This window comes from Fundulus heteroclitus, unplaced genomic scaffold, assembly GCF_011125445.2.
Source record: "Fundulus heteroclitus isolate FHET01 unplaced genomic scaffold, MU-UCD_Fhet_4.1 scaffold_101, whole genome shotgun sequence".
Lineage (NCBI taxonomy): Eukaryota > Metazoa > Chordata > Actinopteri > Cyprinodontiformes > Fundulidae > Fundulus > Fundulus heteroclitus.
The window spans coordinates 371,382-391,982 of record NW_023396477.1 but is presented as its reverse complement, the minus strand read 5'-3'; the positions used below and the strand labels follow the sequence as shown (position 1 = coordinate 391,982).

Genomic DNA, 20,601 nt, shown 5'->3' with positions numbered 1-20,601 from the left:
ATGGTAGACTTAGATACTGATACACCTACTTCCTGGAGAATGTTCTTCACTTGAGTGGATGTTGTGAAGGGTTTTTCTTCACCATGGAAGGCATTTTGCGATCATCCACCACTATTGTCTTCCGTGGATGTCCAGGCCTTTGAGTTCCCAAGTTCACCAGTGCGCTCTTTTTTCTCAGAATATATCAAACTGTTGATTTGGCCACTCCTAAAATTTCTGCTATTTCTCTGATGGATTTCTTCTTTTTTTTCTGCCTCAGGATGGTCTGTTTCACCTCCATTGAGAGCTCCTTTGACTAGAGGTGGGCGATACCGGGAATTTTGCCCGGTGTTTTTTCCTAATCCACCTCTTATATTGTATTTTTTAATCCTTATGTAATTTTGTTTGCATTGTTTGCACTTGCTTGTTGCCTTAATTCTATAAATTCCCCCATCGCGGGATAAATAAAGATTAGCTAATGTTATCTTATCTTAAATAGCATTTTTTAATGAGATAAATGTTCTGGGTTCTTTCAAGGTCTTAATTACACTTTCTGAGTGGGCTCCAGTAACATATCTGGAGGTCTTAAACGCCTCTGTCAGTGATGTCAGTCTGTGGGTCTGGGTCTGTCGGGGCCAGGTAATGAGCAAAGTTTCGTCTCCTCTCTCCGTTTCTGTAGCTCAACGTTTCTGTAGATCCGCCCACCTCTACCTTTGACCTCATGTTGTGCGTTCACAGTAACAGCTTCCAAATGCAAAGGCCACACCTGGAATCAACTCCAGACCTTTTAACTGCTTAATTGATGACAGGTTAACGAGGGAAGAGCCCATGCAGCCATGTTATTTATTTTGCAGTCTTCTTAGTCAATTGTCCAATTATTTTTGGTCCCTTGAAAAAGAGGAGGGCTATGTACAAAAGAGCTTTAATTCCTAAACTCTTTCTCCAATTTGGATGTGAATATCTTCAAATTACAGCTGAGAGTCTGCACTTTAAGCCCATATTGATTATATATTTGTATCCTGAATATGTTTTCATTAGGGCTGTCAGTTTTAATGTGTTATTAATGCGTTAACAATTTTTTTTTGTCGCCGTTAATCGTGCGTCAAAACACACACACCAATCCTAATGTTTTTTTTCCCGCCGCAAACTCCGCACTGTGTTTCTCTTACCCTCGGCGCTTTCCGTAGTTTCAAGAGTGCTAGAGACTGTAGCAAAACAGACCCGCGCTCACTGTTGATAAGACTGCTTATTTCATGCGACTTTGGGCTTCTCTTTTCTAAAGTTGCTTGTAAATTTCATGAGTCGCTGGTTGCGGGTTTTTTGGGCATGTTTCTGAAAGTGAAATCGCTTATTTGGGCTCTAAACTAAGTGACGAAACAGCGGTTATTAAGAGACCTGCTTGCACGAAACATCCCTCCGCCAAAGGAGCCGAGGAAGTAAAAGCAGAGGGAGCAACTCTGCCCGTTTTTTTTTTGCAGTTTACGGTTGCAATATCCGGTGATAACTGCTGAAAGTAGATTACGCGGTGCAGATCACCATTTTGGCAGGTACACGCTGTCGTATACGACGATCCAGAGCATTCCAAACATGCTCAATGGGTGACATGTCCGGTGAGTATGCCGGCCATGCAAGAAATGGAACATTTCCAGCTTCCAAGAGTTGTGTACAGATCCTTGCAACATGGGGCCGTGCATTATCATGCTGCAACATGAGGTGATGTTCTTGGATGTATGGCACAACAATGGGCCTCAGGATCTCGTCACGGTGTCTCTGTGCATTCAAAATTCCATCAATAAAATGCACCTGTGTTCTTCGTCCATAACAGACGCCTGCCCAAACCGTAACCCCACCGCCACCATGGGCCACTCGATCTACAACATTGACATCAGAAAACCGCTCACCCACACGATGCCACACACACTGTCTGCCATCTGCCCTGAACAGTATAAACCAGAATTCATCCGTGAAGAGAACACCTCTCCAATGTGCCAGACACCAGTGAATGTGAGCATTTGCCCACTCAAGTCGATTACCACGATGAACTGGTGTCAGATGGAGACCCCGATGAGGACGACGAGCATGCAGATGAGCTTCCCTGACACGGTTTCTGACAGTTTGTGCGGAACTTGTTTGGTTATGTAAACCGATGGTTTCAGCAGCTGTCCGAGTGGATGGTCTCAGACGATCTTGTAGGTGAACATGCTGGATGTGGAGGTCCTGGGCTGGTGTGGTTAAGCATGGTCTGCGGTTGTGAGGCTGGTTGGATGTACTGCCAAATTCTCTGAAACGCCTTTGGAGACGGCTTATGGTAGAGTAATAAACATTCAATACACAAGCAACAGCTCTGGTAGACATTCCTGCTGTCAGCATGCCAATTGAAACTCCCTCAAATCTTGCAACATCTGTGGCATTGTGCTGTGCGATAAAACTGCACCTTTCAGAGTGGCAGTCTAAGGCAGACCTGTGCACTAATCATGGTGTCTAATCAGTATCTTGATATGTCACATCGCTGAGGTGGGATGGATTATCTCAGCAAAGGGGAAGTGCTCACTATCAGAGATTTAGACTGGTTTGTGAACAATATTTGAGGAAAATGGTGATATTGTGTATGTGGAAAAAGTTTTAGATCTTTGAGTTCATCTCGTAAAAAATGGGAGCGAAACCAAAAGTGTTGCGTTTATATTTTTGTTGAGTGTAGAATGTCTGTTGTGCTCTTGGGACACGTCAATGCTCATGTGGGAAACAATGAGACAGCCTGGTGGAGCAGGCCTTCCTGATCTGAATCCGAGGGGATTATTTATTGTGTTTGGACTACTGTGCTAGGCATGGGGGATCCAGGGTAAACACCACACTTCAGTACAAGATGGGTCATAAGTGTACTTGGTACCAGATCAACTTGGGCCAAAGGTTGGTAAATGGTAAATGGCTTCTACCTGTGTAGTGCTTTATCAGGTCTGACGACCTCAAAGCACTTTACACTGCAGTGGGTTATTCACCCATTCGCGTAAACATTCACACCCTGACGGTGGTGAGCTATGTTAGTAGCCACAGCTGCCCTGGGAGAGACTGACAGAAGCGGGGCTTCAATACATTGGTGCCACCGGGGCCTATGACCACTGCCAACAATGGGTTATCTGGTGATAGATTTTGTAATCATATCATCAGACCTTGTATCTGCTGGCACAAAAAATGTTAAACAAACCTGGGAAACTCAAGCGAATGGTGAGGATTAACTGGGAACGTCTGGCAGTGTGTGCTGTTAGGATAATCTTTAATTCACAAATATCAACATATGTGGCTTTAAGGTCATTGGATTGGTTTGTAGCCAGTTTGTAGAATAAGAACAACTGTTATTGTCCCACAATTGGGAAATTGCTCATGACAGCGGCAAAAACACATAGACAGAGTTACACACTAGATTAATAATATGTATAACAACATCATTGAAAGTTAAGTTCTAAAGTAAAAAAGAATGAATTTATCAGAAATGGAATAAAGAAGATATTGTGCACAGCATTCTCAGATAAAAATGCAATATTCAAGTAAAGTCAAGGAAAGACAGCAGCTGATTTACAGAACAATGTCAAAAAAGTATGCAGTATGCATGACTGTACATGCAAACACCTCAAAGTAGCTAAAGCGTATGCTTGTTGATCAGATCAAAAACCCATGCAACCATTCGCAAACACTTATTGAGTCTGCAGAGATTATAAAGTGTAACAGCAGCTGGGAGGACAGACATATTAAGGTCCTTGAGCATATAGGATGAAGCAGTCTGTCACTGAAAGAGCTGTTCAACTCTGCAACAGCTCCATTCATGGGGTGGGAGACACTGTCCATCTGTTATTTTTCTTCTAGTCCTTTTGCCTCCCACCACCTTCACTGGGTCCAGGGGACATCCCAGGACAGAACTGACCCCCCTGATGAGCTTAAGAAATGGGAAACAGCGAGAAATGGGAAGGACAGATTCTTTAATTTCCCAAGCTGGAGGTGGCTGGAGCTGGTGTTTAGATCATGCCTGCAGCTGACATCCAGGCCAGCATTGCCCTTCTTCCAAATCCCATAGAGGACAAGGAAAGGTTTGCTGCAAAATTTAAACTTTGTATGTGGGCTGGAAGCATAGCGTGCAGCTGACTGATTTAAAGAGACATGGTCTGCACAGCGGTGTTGTGATCAGTGAAGGAAAGAAAAAGAAAGATGACAAAAGAGACACTGATCTGCACAAGTCTGCCCTAACTCTCTATTCTGGTGGATCTCTGCAAGGATGAGCTAACCGTTGTGGACGTGGCCGTGAAAGTCGGGGCAGAAGCCATGGGCGTGGACAGTGGTCCTGTTGTTATGCATGTCACAAGTGTGGACAATTGGGACAACCTCATTGAGAAGGTATCTGCCGAGGGACGTGAGGCCTCACACACACACACACACACACACACACACACACACACACACACACACACACATACACCGTCACACCTGTGTTTGAATACTGAAATGGTACCTGCTTCTACTGATCCACATAGTTTGCTCAGAGGCTATCATACACTTAGAATGTGCCACAGCTGTTTCATCAAGCATGTATTTCCACACAGAAACCCCTGTCTTTTAAAAAATGCCTATGTTTTCTATGATGATGATGGATGAAGAAATATCTTTTGTTGTTGACTCAGGTGCAACTCACTCTGTTTTATCTGCTAAATGTATCAAGGAACAGCCAAAGCTCAGTGGCCGTTATGTTCATTCTGTCTCTGCTTCAGGTGAAACAGTTAGGGAAAGTTTTCCTGTTCCTTTAAAGTGTTCCACAACAATTCCTGGGGTTGGCAGTCTGTTATCACAAATTCATTTCTCACTTTGCTGACAAGTCATTCCATTATATCTACTCCTCAAAAAAGACAGAAAGTGAGAGTGGAAATTTGAAAGCCAACATGCATTTGAACAACTAAAAAATGCTTTGACAAAGGCTCCCATATTAATGCAGCCAGAATTCCAGTTGCCATTTGAGATACACACTGATGCCTGTGATGTTGGATTAGGAGCTATACTGGTCCAGATGACAATGGAGGGGGAACATGTCATCGCCTATGCTTCCAGATATCTTAAGAGGTGCTGAGTGTAATTATTTTGCTTCAGAAAAGGAATGCTTGGCTGTTGTATTGGCTGTGGAGAAATGGCGACATTTTGTAGAAGAAACCAAATTCCTTGTATACACTGACCATGCTGTGTTAACGCGGGTGTTTAACTGTCCCAAAAGATCCTCTCGACTGACTCGTTGGGTACTCCTTCTACAGAAGTTCCAGTTCAAAGTAAAGTACAGAAAAGGGCTCCATAACTCTGTTCCAGATGCCCTATCCCAAGCAGTATCTGCAGTTGTGGCAATGGCTGCTTCTAAATTGGGTACAGACTTACCTTTGTCATTGGCAGACATCAGAATAGCGCAGGACAACGACCCTGATCTCCTTGATATGGTCCAGGAAGCTACTGCTAATAGACCTAATAGAATGGGTTCTATAAAATTCAGGAGGTATGGTACAGGAAGTCAATCAATAAGGACGATGGAGAGAAGTTCCAACTAGTTGTGCCTAAGTCCTTGATTTCCCAATTTCTATGCTACTTCCATGATCATCTGGACACCTGGTAAGGTAAAGAATTTTGGTGAGGGTTTTGGGGGTAGCCTGGTGGCTCACAATCATGAAGGATGTGTGGTCCTATGTAAAGATTTGTACTACCTGCCAAGCCTATAAACCTGAAAACCAAAAACCAGCTGAATTTATGCAGCCTACTTCAGTCAATAGCCCCATTTACCATACCCTTGTTAAACCGATCCATGCCGAGCTCGGTCCAAGCTTGGATCAGTTAACCGTGCCGAGCTTGGTTCTGACGACCGTTTACACATCACGCTATCTCGGTTCCTTAGTTTTCTCGCCTCCTAGTGACGATCTGCGGTACTACTGCTCTCTGGGATTGAAGGCGGCACCAAGCAAATCAAAATGGCGCCGCCCGTAACATTCAGGCAGTTATGCTTGGTGATACGTCGTTGTTTGCGGCGAGTCAGGCGAAGACGGCAACTTTTGGTGAATTTACTTGACAGAGTCGGCTTTTGGGACGTGGATAAGACAAACGAACGTCTATTAAGGATTTACAGACGCAGGAAACAACAACAGATGCTGAGATTCATCACACTGCTAAGCAGAATCATCACTGTTCAATGTTACAATTTTTAGATATAATCATTTTGGCACTCTCTCATTGTGGAAGGATCCTGCTGCTTGCGCCATAGTCTACTGCGCATAAAAAAAACAATCAAAGATCAATTTTATAAAATAGTAGATTGTCTTTCCACATTAGAAAGGATTCCTCTAGATGTGTAAAGCGCCATTTTTTTCTTAACATTGTGCTTCAAAGAATGCAGCTCTAAATTAAACCAGGGAGCCAGCTTCCAGTGAATAATCACCTTCTTTTTCAAGGGGGCTACATTGTCTAATGCAGCATGCAATAAGGAAGTGACAAAGTCATCAAAGGAATCAATTTGTGAATAGGAACAAACAATATTTCTGCCATCTGCTGATGGCAGAAATACTATTCTGTGATACTGAAGAGATTAAAAGGGGGAATAACTGTTTAGAGTTTGATACAGCATTGTCTGATAAAGATCTACTTTCATGAAACTTTCTTTTTGGGGGTGGAAAACTCCCATCGATTTACCTCAAGGTTTGGACACCCTATCGCCTTGGCCAATAAATTCGACAAGTGGAACCAGGAAAGGATGAAGGCTTCTTCTTCCTGGAGACAATGTTTTCCCCTCTCACCAGTCACTCCACCAGAATCACCATTGCCCACCACTTCCGGTTTACCAGCTTCCACTTAGGAGGAGCCGATGTAGCTGGGTAAAGCCCATCTGTCAGCTGAAGATTGACAGCACAACGTGGTGGAGAGTCTCTGTTTGGTCACCTCCATGCAGGCTGCACTGTTAAAGGGGCAGGCTCATCAAAAGGAAAAAGGGTCCTGGTGAGCCAAACCATGGAAAACAGTAACTAGTCTCGTATCATGCCTACAGTTTTCTTCTCTTCTTCTGGTGCTTCTTCTTCCCAGGTGGTGTTGGTGGACTCTGGACCTGATGCTAGTCTCATGGACTAGCAGATGGGCTTATTGTGTGAGCTCCTTCCTCAACCTCTCGAAGACAATGCAAGTTTATTTATATAGGGCTTTTCACCAGAGCTGTTTCAGTGCTATGGTGAGCTCTGAGGCCTGACGGAAACTCTTTTATCAAACAGGTCATTATTTTGAAAATGCTAACAGACTTAATTATTAATTATCTTATCAAGAATTTAAAATAAGAATGGAGGACATGACAAAGATCTGTAATGTATTATGTCATCTTGATTGGTTTCTAAAGTAAAGGTTTAATAGCAGCTAACTTAAAAGACTGTGGTGTAGTTTTGGTTACCACAGACAGGTTAATCATATCTGAAATGGGGTGGTAATCAGAGGCAACACATGCTTAAATATGTTGGTTAGGAGTGGGTCTAAAATACAAGCTGAAGGCTTTGCTGAAGCTAATATTTTGATAACTCAGAAAGCTCACCTGGATCAAAACAGTCCCAACACAGATTAGGTTCTAGAGTTACCTCCAATGGTTCCTCACTTACTGAGGATGTAGTCGTCACATTTTGAAAGATTCAAAATATGTTATTTCTAACAGAATTGATTGTATTTGTCAATAACTCTATGAAGTTATCACTGCTGAGAGCTGTGGGAATGGGTGGTTTAACACAGGGTTGTGTGCAAGTTTGGCCACTGTAATCAAATTAAACCTCAGATTATTATTCTGCTCCATTATTAATGATAAAATATATGGTGTTCAAATTAGCAAATGATCTTTCAATACAAAAGTAGACAACTTTTCCAGATGAAAATGGCCTCTTCTGTCGACCAGAGGCCTCTTCTAAATGTGTGGAGTGCAATTTTCTCTACAATTTCCATTTCCTGCTTTAATGTAAGCAGCTCTGAATTAATTCAGGTAGCCAGCATCCTGCAAATAATTACTTTCTTTTTCAAAAGGGTAAATTGTTTAATGTAATACACAATGAGGAAATTATACTATTTGAATAGTTTATATAACGCTAATTTATGATGAGACAAAAATCCAGTTGCCTCAGGTTTAAACCTGTTTGCTGTTGCGATGACCCGGATAACCGTGAATTTGCACAGGCAATTTATGATGAGGTAGAAATTAAGTTGCTGCCCTCTGCTGTCTTGTTCTGTGATACTTAAGAAACTAAAAATGGAACAGATTCTTCAAAATGTCTTACAGCATTATCTGATAAAAATCTACTATGATGTATTTTTTTCTCAGAGGCAGAGTACTCAGATTAAACTTAAATGTTATCTAAAAATAGCCACGCAGGACATAATATGATCACACTCAATGCAATATGTCAGTACAAGGTCCAGAGTATGAAGACAACCATGAGTAAGTCTGTGGTTGTTTTGAGCAAAGCCGAAATCTAACAATAATGGCTACATTTATGTTTTCATTTGCAATGTCAAGAATGTTATTATCCCTCACTGTAATGACCTTATCAGTATTAACTAAGCTTCCAGATATCCTAAGAGGTGCTGAGTGTAATTATTTTGCTTCAGAAAAGGAATGCTTGGCTGTTGTATTGGCTGTGGAGAAATGGCGACATTTTGTAGAAACAAAATTCATTGTATACACCGACCATGCTATGTTAATTGATTATGAAAATAAAGTTTTAGATATTGAAAACAATTGTAGCTACTAATTGGTCTGGGATTAATTAATACATTCGACTCCTTCTTCTTGCCCAGTATTTTGAGGAAAGTGACAACGTAAATAATTTGAAGAAGCTGACTCATTTATACTTAAAAAAAAACTCCTGCTGTAAAAAAAAAAAGGAAATATGTGCAAAAGGGAAAACCATGATTGACTTTAGAAGCACTGCTCTTGCTGATTTCTAGCTTTTAAATATCATATCACTTATATCCAACATGTGTCTACCGGTTGCATGTGTGGTTTGTGATAAATGCTCATGGAAGTGACTCCTTTGGTCCATTTGTTTCAAACTTGCTAATTTTTAAAGGCATTTACTGGTTTTATGCAATATTGTATTGAATGGCCTGGTTATGGTTACATAATATCCATTGATTCATCTCAAGCTCTCCCAACGTCTGAAAAAATTGTTTTGCATAATGAGCTAAAATGAACTCTTCCCAAAAAACTCAAATCTGCTTGTGATTAAAATGTGGTTTTAAAAAACATAGTTAAAAGGAAATCATTTTCATGGTAACTAGATTCACCATCTGAGAGATCAACGAAAGCTACTTTTGATAGACTCTTACCAGGTACACAGCAATAGCACCTCCAATCAGGAATCCCAGGTAAACGTCGACAGCGTGGTTCTTATACTGGATGATCCTGGTCAAACCACAAATGATGGCACTCATAATAAAAGAGAAGACCAGCAGAGGCTTAAGCAGCTTGGACGAGTCTGTGAGTGTGCTGTTAAAATACATCTGTCGACACAAAAAAATAAGCCATGTCACATGTATTTCATGTCCATTTGCATTATCTAGTGGTTTATGTCATCACAATAGACGGTGTGACAAGATCTTTTAAACTTGCCTTGATCAGCTCTACATACTTTCTGAGGATGATTTAGAGTTTGTCTTTAGGCATTTTCTTTTGAGACCTTGTACCTGAACATGACAACATATTTCATAGTGACTGCTTAAAAAATAAGGGACTCCTAGTTGATAGCTGATAGTTGAGTCCTATACAACTATCAGCAGAAGAAAAGAGAATCCACCAAGTCACGTCTTCACGAAACATAATCCTGCAATGTAGAAACATAATCCTTCCTCTGATAATCTGCTGTATCCCCAGTGTTTTGAAATAACTGCACAGTTATTTCTGCCGGTGTTATTGTTTTTTGTTGTTGTTGTATTTTTAGATTTGTCTGAAGCACAGGGTGCTGGCAAAACTCACTCAAGCAAAGCCTCCTTCTGGCTCTGAAACAGCAGAGCTAACCACTGCTCCATAGTGCATGTAGACCAAATTTTAAATTGATTATTTTTAGATTTCTCTTGTTGCCCTGCGACAGACTGGAGACCTGTCCATGGTGTACCCCGCCTCTCGCCCAGTGAATGCTGGAGATAGGCACCAGCACCCCCCGCGACCCCATGAGGGATAAAGCGGGTCAGAAGATGGATGGATGGATGGATGGATATATGTATGTATGTATGTATGTATGTATGTATGTATGTATGTATGTATGTATGTATGTATGCATTGATGGATGTATGTATGTATGGATGTATGGATGTATGTATGTATGTATGTATGTATGTATGTATGTATGTATGCATGTATGTATGTATGTATGCATGGATGGATGTACGTATGTATGTATGTATGCATGGATGGATGGATGCATGGATGTATGTATGTATGTATGTATGCATGGATGGATGTACGTATGTGTGCATGGGTGGATGGATGTATGGATGTATGTATGTATGTATGGATGGATGTATGGATGGATTTCTCTTTTGTGCAGACACTAGGATCACTGCTTGAGTTTGTAAAATCAGAATTCTGTAAAAAAATGTCAACACTGAAAATTAGTAAAAAAGAAGCCAATATCAAAAGATTTTAAAAAGCACAAAGAACTTTTAACCAGAACCATTTAAAAGTTTCCAAGACAGTCGGGCTCTATATCAGAAAATATTCCTTACCAATGAACGGTATATCCAAAAAAAGTCATGTCAGATTTTTGTGCTTAGTTTGTGTGCAGTGAGCATAAGTTGATACCTATATTAATTCATTCTTTGTCATGTTTCCTGCAAAGACTATACAGTTTTGTGTAGTGTCAGACACTTGTTTTTCTAAACTCCTTGGTCTTTTAGCTAGACAATAACCTAAAACATATAAAGAATATCCAAAAATGTTTCAGATGTCTGTTTGAATGGGAAATAAGGCTCATTAGGTAGATCTGCCAACAGAGTGTATACATAGATGCACATTATTTCAGTAGTGGGATGTTGTTAAAAACAAAATCTAAATCAGCCTTAGTAATTACTTAATCACAATTAATCACATTTCTAACATATACCAATATTTAACATTTTAAATTCAAATACATTTGGGTTGCTGACTGAAACAATAAATAGACATTAAATGATTTTTGTACAATATAAAGTAAATTATACCTCAACTTAGTGGAAACTAGAATGTTGTTGCTTTCATCCAATGGTACAACCAACCTTAAAGGTCCAATTACAGTTACATTTAAACTGTAAAAGTAAAGCTGCAAATAAACCAGAAGGCTTGTTCCACACTCATCTAAAACATGCAAAAATATTGGGGAATTTCTTTAGCTTTTCTATATTTTACAAGTACAGCACAGCAAATTTGAAGTCAATAAAAAAGTTCTGAATTTTTTTTTACATATTTCCCAAAAATAAATGTATATATATTTTTTTTTGATTCATTACACAAAGTGTTCAATTCAGTTACATTTTATTTATATAGTGCCAATTCACAACACATGTCATCATAGGGTACTTTACAAAGTCCTATTCAATCAAATCATACAGACAGATTGGTGAGAAAGTTTCCTCTCTAAGGAAACCCAGCAGGTTGCATCAAGTCTCTCCAAGCAGCATTCACTCCTCCTGAAAGAGCGTAGAGCCACAGTGGACAGTCGTCTGCATTGTTGATGGCTTTGCAGCAATCCCTCATACTGAGCATGCATGAAGCGACAGTGGAGAGGAAAACTCCCCTTTAACAGGAAGGTAAAATCTCCAACAGAATCAGAACCAGGCTCATTGTGAACGCTCATCTGCCTCGCCCAACTGAGGGTTAGAGAAGCAGAGAAACAGAAATGCCGCTATAGGCTTAGGTTGCTGGAGCACAGCAGCCTAAGCCTATGGCAGCCGTTCATTCTGGAGAGACTTGCACTGACTAAGCCAGACAGGGGCTGTGAATGTCTATGAGCTTGGATGTTCATTTTAGGATTAGGATTAGTGAGTCTGGTGGTGGAGGCTGTAGGAGAGAAGTAATCAGGTGAAGCTTGACAGCATGAAGGAGGAGATGTGGTGGAGGAGGGTCGAAGCTCAGCTGACAACTCAGCTGTAGAGCCGGAGGATCCATGAGTGGGGTGCCTTATAAGCAAAGTCTTGTGGGAAGGAAGGACGAGATCCTGACGCTTGAAGAGGCAATCAGGGGGGGTATGAGTCTTCCAGCTTGAACTTTAATTTTAAACTTCATCAGTGGCAGCTGGCCAGTAGGGGGCGCTCGGGCGCCCCCCCCCCCCTTTAAATCGTTTAGATAATAAATGATTTCTGAACTGCAAAGTACTTAGAAATGTATTTATTCATACTGTGTGTCCAATAGACATGTTAGAATTTATTAAAATAGTAAATACATAATTCTATTTAATTGCTCACATTGTGCACACTTCCTATCCTATGTGCAGGGCGCCGTTCTCATCAGAGTGAATGTAGGCGCATCAACTTGGGCAAGCACGTGATCTGAGGCTGACTTTTAATTGGTTATTTAAGGTTTTCCACAGGGCGCAGCGCTCTGCGTCCCGGACACACCCATTCTGTTGTGTCATTACTGGTAGAGTGTCAGTACTGGCTAATTTTTTTTAAAACATTGTGTGATTGGACAATCCCCGATTCGACTCATTAGCGCAGCTGCAGTTCGTTAGGTTGATTCAGGTTTACGTTTGCAAAGTGGAGTAGTTTCAAAATGAGAGAAAATTCTGTTTTGTCTTTACAAAAAAATGCTTTTACAAAGCGTTCACTTGAAGAAAAAAAACAGGATAAAGGAGCTTGGACCGGATCGTCTTAATTTACAAATTCAGCAGCAGGCAAGTGATCTCTCCACTCCATGGTTGACAAAGCAGTGTAGGTAGTAGTCAGCCAGTGAAGAAGCGTCGGATACTCAGTGTAGAAGACCATGAAAGGATTGCTGCAGAGGTGAGTTGTTGTGGAAAATCACTGTTACACTGGTTTACAGTAATGTTATTTAATATATTAGGAAGATGTGCGTTGTAGTTAGAAATACCTTTAGTTGTGTCTATGCTGTGTAGGTATAATATAAGGTTGATATAATGTTTGTCTGCAAGATATTTTATTATTTAAGTTGTACTGAAGTTTATGGGTAATGGGGAATAAAACATTTGGTTACTGAATTTTGTATAATCTTGTCCCACAAAAATGCTGTAACACATTTCATAACACAGCCTTAAAAAATGGCAGCAAATGTTATTAAAATCAGGAAAACAGTCTAGAAGAAGTCTTTTCAGAAACTGTCACGCTCTTGAAGATCCTCATCACCACACCCATGACCACAGCAGAAGCTGAAAGGTGCTTTTCAACTCTGAAAAGAATCAAGACTTTTCTGAGAAACTCAATGACTCAGGACAGGCTGAATGCATTGGCCATGTTGTCAATGGAGAAAAGACTAGTCACAGAGATGACTGACTTTAACAAGAATATAATTGAGAAATTTGCTGGGCAGAAGGAAAGGAGGGCAAAATTCATGTTCAAATAGTGCTATTTTTTAAGATTTGTTTTGTTTGTTTTTCATTTGTTTGTTTGTGTGCGCCCCCCTCAGTTTTTTTAGCACCAGCCGCCACTGAACTTCATAACTGCTGAGATGACTCAGGGTAACCTAACTATAAGCTTTCTCAAAAAAGAAAGTTTTAAGCCACGAGTTGAATATTTCTTGTAATTGTGATAACTAAGACTTACAGACAATAAAACACCAAATTGTTTCTGAGAAAATATTGGGAAATTGTAATTGCATAATAATTGGAAGTTGAATGAAAGGAAAAAGGGGCACCAGCAGATTGGCCTGACCTGAACACTACAGAGAATTTATGCAGTATTATCAAAAGAAAGATGAGAAATACCTAACAATGCAGATGACATGCAGACCAATATCAAAACAATCTGGGTTTCCTGAACACCTCAGCAGAACCACAGGCAGATTGCTTCTGTGCCACACCACATTGATGCAGCAATACATGCAAAAGGCGCACCAACCAATTATTAAATGCACAGAAATGGACATACATTTCAGAAGCCTGATATTTTGGTTTAAAATAGTCTTTATGTTAGCAGGGTAGGCTATGGTGCGGTGTTAAATGTGTAAAATATAAAACACGCTTATTTCGCTTCCCTCGTATCTTACCCACACACCATTTATTTACTCACAGGTGCATTACATCGAGTAGGTCACATGACATTCAATAAGCCAACAGAAAACTGGAAATAAATGACAAAGGAGAGCACCACATGCAAAAACAAAATTATATTTGAACGGCCTTCTCTTGCTTTCTGTAAAAGTTTCAACTTAAATACATTGAGAATAAAGAATATTTATTGACATTATGAGACCATAAGGACATTTGTTGGGATATTGTTATAAGAATATTATTCTGAAGTCACTGTGGCCTCATACCACTCGGATATAGGAGGCCTGTGGACATGATGGCTGTGTATAAGTTCCACTGTTTGCTGATTTCAAGGTCAAATGTTGCGTAAATGCTGCGTAGAATGATTATTGTCTAGGATAGACTGTCTCTGTTTTGTCTCATGCCAAGGCCACTGTGCAGTTTTAGGGGGAGCTGGAAAGCAGAGACATGGCAGACGCAGACTGCAGTGGAACCGTGGGGTGCGATTACTTTCCATCTATGTGATCTCTGCTGTTTCTCAATAAAAGTGCTGGAACTATATCACCACCGTCTCTTGATTTAGTAAAGATGGAAATTCAGTTATTATTGTTTAGAATTCCCATAACAGATATCCAGCTCAGAATGTAAATATAGAACACAAACAGAAATTCCAAACACTTACAGAGAAAGAAAAATAAGCATTCTTAGAGGACATCCTTACAAAAAATAAAATACTCTCAGGAGAAAAACGCAAATATTAAATATTAGTGACCCGCCACAGCCAAGTGATTGTAGTTTGTAGTTTATAAGGAAACCATAGGCATTGAACAACACACATTTGATGTGTAAAGCCAAAGCTGTATTGCATCCTAGTCTTCTTACTTAGAGGTGGGGAGGGATCAATGGACAATTGATGGTTGTTGAAGGTCTTTTTACAGGCAACGTTCATCTTTTTGTGGAAGATTCTCTCTTTTTGAACGAGGTGAAGATGATCCTGTTGCTACTGGATTGCTGCAGTCTTCCTCTCCTCTGGATGGTTTGTGCTTATCAGCTGGTCATTATTCTGTTAGCATTGCCAGCAGAGATCCGTGCGGGGCCTCCAGCTATGAAGATAAATATGTTTCGTAATATCTGTGTGTGCACGTTAGATGTAAACACCTGTGAATTTAGACACAATTAGACAGAGCTTTGCTCTTGCTTGGCACGCGTACTTGGCTTCATGAGTTCTTTGCGGCCCCCACCTCTTTTAACTCATAATCTGTAACACGGGGGAGGGAGGGGCGAATTCAGTGAATATATATATATATATATATATTCGTTTTCTAGGTCTTTGTGGCACTAATGGGTCATTTTTACAAAGTGTTTAAAAATGTTTTTTTGAGAGAGAGATGGGGGGTGGGGGGGCATGCGGCAAAGGACCTCAGTCGTGCTCACTACCCCTGTGCCATTGGAGCACACCTTTCCCTCAGTTTTTCATCTCTGCACTTAGTTATAGCGCAACCGGCTGGGGTAAGTTCATTTTATGACACTTACAACCTTGTTTTGACTTATCCTCTCTACATTTCTGATGAGTAAAGTGAAACACACTGACAGAATGTTACGTTATCTATACAAGTATTGTCTTTAATATAAGATTATAAAACAAACGCATGCTCTGGCTAATGTTTACATGACCTGCTTTGCTAGTCTGTTTGAAATATCACCACCTAAAATCTGGAAAACGGAGACAGACTACATTTTGTTATAACTAGGATCATATTTTAGTACATGCAACTTAAATTGAAGCTGTCTACGTGATTGATTTTTAAAAAAAAAGTCTATCTTGAAAGTATCATGATTTGTCTTGATGAACCCGGACAGAAGCACACACACACACAAAGCTCGTTTGAGAGTTTTATTTAAGGATAATGGATTGTGGGGTGACGGGCTGCACAGTGGAGCAGTGGGTAGCACTGTTGCCTAGATTCAAATCCAACCCTGGGTCTTTCTGCATGAAGTTTTCCTTGTATCCCTGTCCATGCGTGGGTTCTCTCCGGGTACTCTGGCTTCTTCCCACAGTCCAAAAACATGACTGTTAGGTTAATTGGCATCTCTAAATTGTCCTTAGGTGTGCGTGAATGGTTGTTTGTCCTGTTTGTCTCTGTGTTGCCCTGCGACAGACTGGCGACCTGTCCAGGGTGTACCCCGCCTCTCACCCAGTGAACGCTGGAGATAGGCACCAGCACCCCGCGACCCCCTGAGGGATTAAGCGGGTCAATAAATAAATGGATGGATGGATTGTGGGGTAGAAGACCAGTGTCTGTTACCGGACTGGAGCTGATGAATGCAGGAGCAGATGGAAGGAAGCTGGAGGACCAAGAGTGAGCCTTGGGGCGGAAACCGAAGGCTGGCAGGAGAGCGTCAGAGTGGAATCCGAGCTGGGTCTTTGGATGAGCAAAGCCTGCTTGGGAGAGTTCTTGAAGGTGCAAGGGCTGCTGTAGAACCAGAGGTGCAACGAGAGAGTTCTTTGGACGTGGGGGCTGCAGAACGACCAGGAGAGCAGCAGAGAAAGAGTGCATAGAATACAGGGGTAGCAGGAGATCCAGTAGCACATCAGAAAGCTTACTTGGCTGACATACGTAGTCTGAGTGGAGACTGATGACAATTCGGCAGGGAAGAGGAGACAGTGGTAGGCTTATATGGAGGGGTTAGCAGGTGAAATGAGTTCAGGCTGATTGTAGCCTGACAGGTGTGACTGATCAATCAGGGATGGAGGAAGAAGGAGCGAGGAAATGTTCAGGGTGCAGCAGGCAAAACTGCACCCTGACAGAAAGAAATCTTAACCTTTAAATGAGATGTCGCAAACAAAAACTTTTTTAAAAGTGTTTCTAATGAGTGAGACAATTTTCTGTGCATTACTGTGTGGAAACTTTCCGCTTTAGGCCTCTGATGGGGGAGTGGTGGCCTAGTGGTTAGAGCAGCACGCTTGCGCTCTGAGAAGGTTACAAGTACCCAGTTCGATCTCCACTGCCTGCACTCTGGGTCCCTGAGCAAGACCCTTCACCCCAGATTGCTCCCCAGGCGCCACACAGTGGCAGCCCACTGCTCCCCAAGGGGATGGGTTAAGATGCAGAAGTGAATTTCTCCATTGTGAGATCAATGATGTTCTATTATTATTATTATTATTATTATTATTATTATTATTATTATTATTATGTTAACACATGCTGACAAATTTAATAATTTAACAGCTCTACTTTCTCCGTTGTGTTATTTTTATCTTTGCATTATAAGTGTCAGAAGACAAACGGAAGCAGCTGGCAAAATTCTAGGTTGGCTGGGAGAAACCCATGGAAATAATGCAGGAAGACCATCCATCTTCATCCAACTGTTTTCACATTCTACGCTTGCCCTGCCACTACACAACATTTGAGCCGGTCCAAGATCATCTGTAGTGTTGCATTGCAACAAATGACTCTGTTGTTGAACTAATATAAAGTTGAACCATATTAGTGTTTGGCTTTTTGCATTGTTAAGCTACTCTTGAAGTTTTTATGTCAACTTCCCAGTACATTAAAAATCCCAAACACCTGTAGGACACCACCTACTGGCCAGGTGTATAATCACAGCCAGCTGTATCTTAACACGTGTGATGCATTGAATTTTTGTTTATTATGGCTCTTGGGAATGACTTCACAAAAGGTGTAGGACGAAATCATTTGTCTACATAAATTTTGTTTACACATATGTGTATAATAAAATATTGTTTGAATGTATTCTCTGTGTGTAATTATTCCCAAAATAGTAGTGTCATGTGATATGGCATGGTGTGTAATAATCAGACCTCTCAACTTTGATTAAAAGTTAAGAGTGAGATTATGCAAATTTTGGGGGCGGGGGTTATGGTCAACAATTTCCCCTCAGCAGCAACACTGAAGCACACAGAGGTTCACGCTGCGTCTTTACGCACGATCCAGCTGCTGATGTGTCCCTCCTTTCAGCTCAATGCACTTCTAGGCTGTTACAGTTTATAACCATTGTCATCACCTTTCACAGCAACAGGTTTCTCAGTCAGTCGCTGCGCTGACCAGACAAATTTCTATTGCTCTCGTCAGTGCGCTCTGGGCGGTGAGGTGGGCGGATTTTACCCCCGTTGGTGCGCTGCGTGCGACGGATAAACAGTGGGGAAAATGCATAACTAAATACTGTAAAGGGCTCCTGTAGAGGGAACAGGGGTACTGACAGATCTGAGATGAAGCCCCTGATGTTACAAGTTCTTTAAAATTTCCCTTAAAAGTGCACACCTGAATTAAAGCGCGAGGCAGCACGCCCACCGAAGCGCCACTTATTCTATGTTGTTAAAAACAAAAGAGAATGAAGCACAGCTACTAACTCTCCTATTGACTTTAAATGGCACACGTTGCTACCGATGTGAGGGAATTAAACGTAGTGATTCACGTTGTGAATGGTGAACGGTGATAAAAGCATCTGCTCCGAGGGAAAGGAGGGGGGAGAGGAGCAAGCGCTGAGGCACAGAAATACGGTGCATGTAGTTAAAAAATGCAGAATTAATAAAAACGAAACTTATAAACAGACCAAGTGGCGTTTTAAACTGCATCTGGTTAGCAGAACTGTTTCATGATCCAGCGTGCAGCCATGACCGGTTCTGAATGAACCGGTCATCTGGCAAACTCTGAGCCACTTCCCGAAGCAGTCACGTGGTACAGCCGGGCAGCGAGGCTTCGGACGTCATCGTTTTCGGCTCCTCCCCTAAATGAAGCAAGCCTCGATACGTGCTTTACGGAAACGCCCCCTCCATTACTCGACACACGCCTCGAAGCCTCGGCACATCACGTAATATCACTACTAGTAGTACTCATCTGTTCCCAGTCCTTCTGCTTAGTTTATTTGTTGCCAACCTTAGACCTGTTCTTGGTTGCTGCTTTTGGATTCTGGTTTGGACACTCTTGCTATTTTGATTTTTCTGTTTTTTGACCCTGGACTGATTTTTGGATTGGGTTTTTTGTTTTCCACTTTTTGTGATCTGACTGCCTCAGTTGTTTTGGTTCCTGTTCCTAAATAAATATCTTCTGTCGGCACTCTATTTGTCTGGCTGAATACTGGGTCCACATTCTGAATCATTACACTTACATTCTTAACACTGCTTTCTTTTCTTTTTTAAATGGAAATAGCAATTTTACCTTTCATTGAGTATTTTGAGAAACACATGAGTTCAGTATTGCAATTAGCTGTAATTGTGCTACAAGCTGCGCGTGTCAAGAAAATGCATATGATGATAAATTCAACAGACTTATTAGTTATACTATTTACATTTTATTCAATTTTTTCAAGTTGTGGAATGTTGTGGAAAATTAGTTATATGCATGAAAATGAATATGCTTATTCCTATTGTGGTCCTTTTGTCAACAGGTATAGGAAAACAGCTCTCCTGAAAGTCTCCTAAACATCCCACAGCTTGTCGGGCTTGAAGGTGACATGGTGATAGTCAGGACATTTGACTGCCAAGCACTTCTGAGTCCCTACTTCCGAAAGAACCCACAGATCAAGAGTTATCAGCACTTAAGGTATTTATATGCAGACTTCCACATTGTGTATATGTCAGCAACATAGGGATATTGAATAGTTTTATATTTTGTTAGCTTTCATTCACAGCTTTGATGCCAACACACCCGGTGTAGTGCTAGCTAAGACTCACAGTGGCGCAGAACCTGTTAGCTTTCAGCTGCTGCGTAACCAGGAAGTTCTGTCCCTGTTGCGTGTATTCCTGCCTTGCCTGCACCAGGACTCTCCATGGACAGACAGGCATATCTTTATTCAAAGGTCAGACCTTTCAATTGTATTCCCCTGATGCCAAAGACATCGCATGCCCAGCACCAAAAAGTGCAACACAGAAGAAAGTGATGTTGTGCGATGGACCTTTTGGTAAAATGTAGTTTGTATACAGATGTGCAAACTGTAAATTAAAAACCATGTTGTGGTATGATCAAAATCAAGTTATTGTCTCTGGTTTTCTTCATGGGTCCATTAAAGTCAAGAGTTTCCACACATAACAATTAATGGATAAAAGTCAAGTGACTGCAATGCCAGCCACTCACTGATCAACCTATTCACAGGCGTGAAACACACAGTGATCACCAACCCCCAAAACTGCTATATTTGAGGCAAATAATGCATAATCCCTCTTTCTGAATGAGAATTATTTATTGTACCACAGTGGGGAAATTCGGGTGTGACAGTGGCAAACACACAATTACACACAATTATTAGCTATGGGAAGAATAAAAACATTTTGATTTTTAACAGAACATTTAAAAATCTAAATCCTGGTCTTTACGTTGCACTTCCACCGAGCAATGGCATCAAGCTGAGGTCCAGCCTGCAGTCTCTCCCTTCAAGATGTAGAGATAGCCATTTTTGC

The 20,601-nt window shown here is 41.1% G+C and overlaps 1 protein-coding gene across 5 annotated transcripts in view; it reads right to left on the bottom strand.

The window, feature by feature from the left end:
- The window catches only part of LOC105920181 (phospholipid phosphatase-related protein type 4), a 142,568-nt gene that overhangs the window by 54,451 nt on the left and 67,516 nt on the right, over window positions 1–20,601 (bottom strand). Inside the window, exon 6 of one of the 5 annotated variants that reach the window (XM_036128588.1) lies at window positions 9,337–9,510. The exons of 3 other annotated variants lie outside the window; for them this stretch is intronic. In XM_036128588.1, the coding sequence (XP_035984481.1) occupies window positions 9,337–9,510 (174 nt within the window). Of the gene's footprint in view, window positions 1–9,336; window positions 9,511–13,637; window positions 15,287–20,601 lie in introns of those variants that run through there. One more of the 5 variants, XM_036128591.1, reaches the window with a different exon arrangement.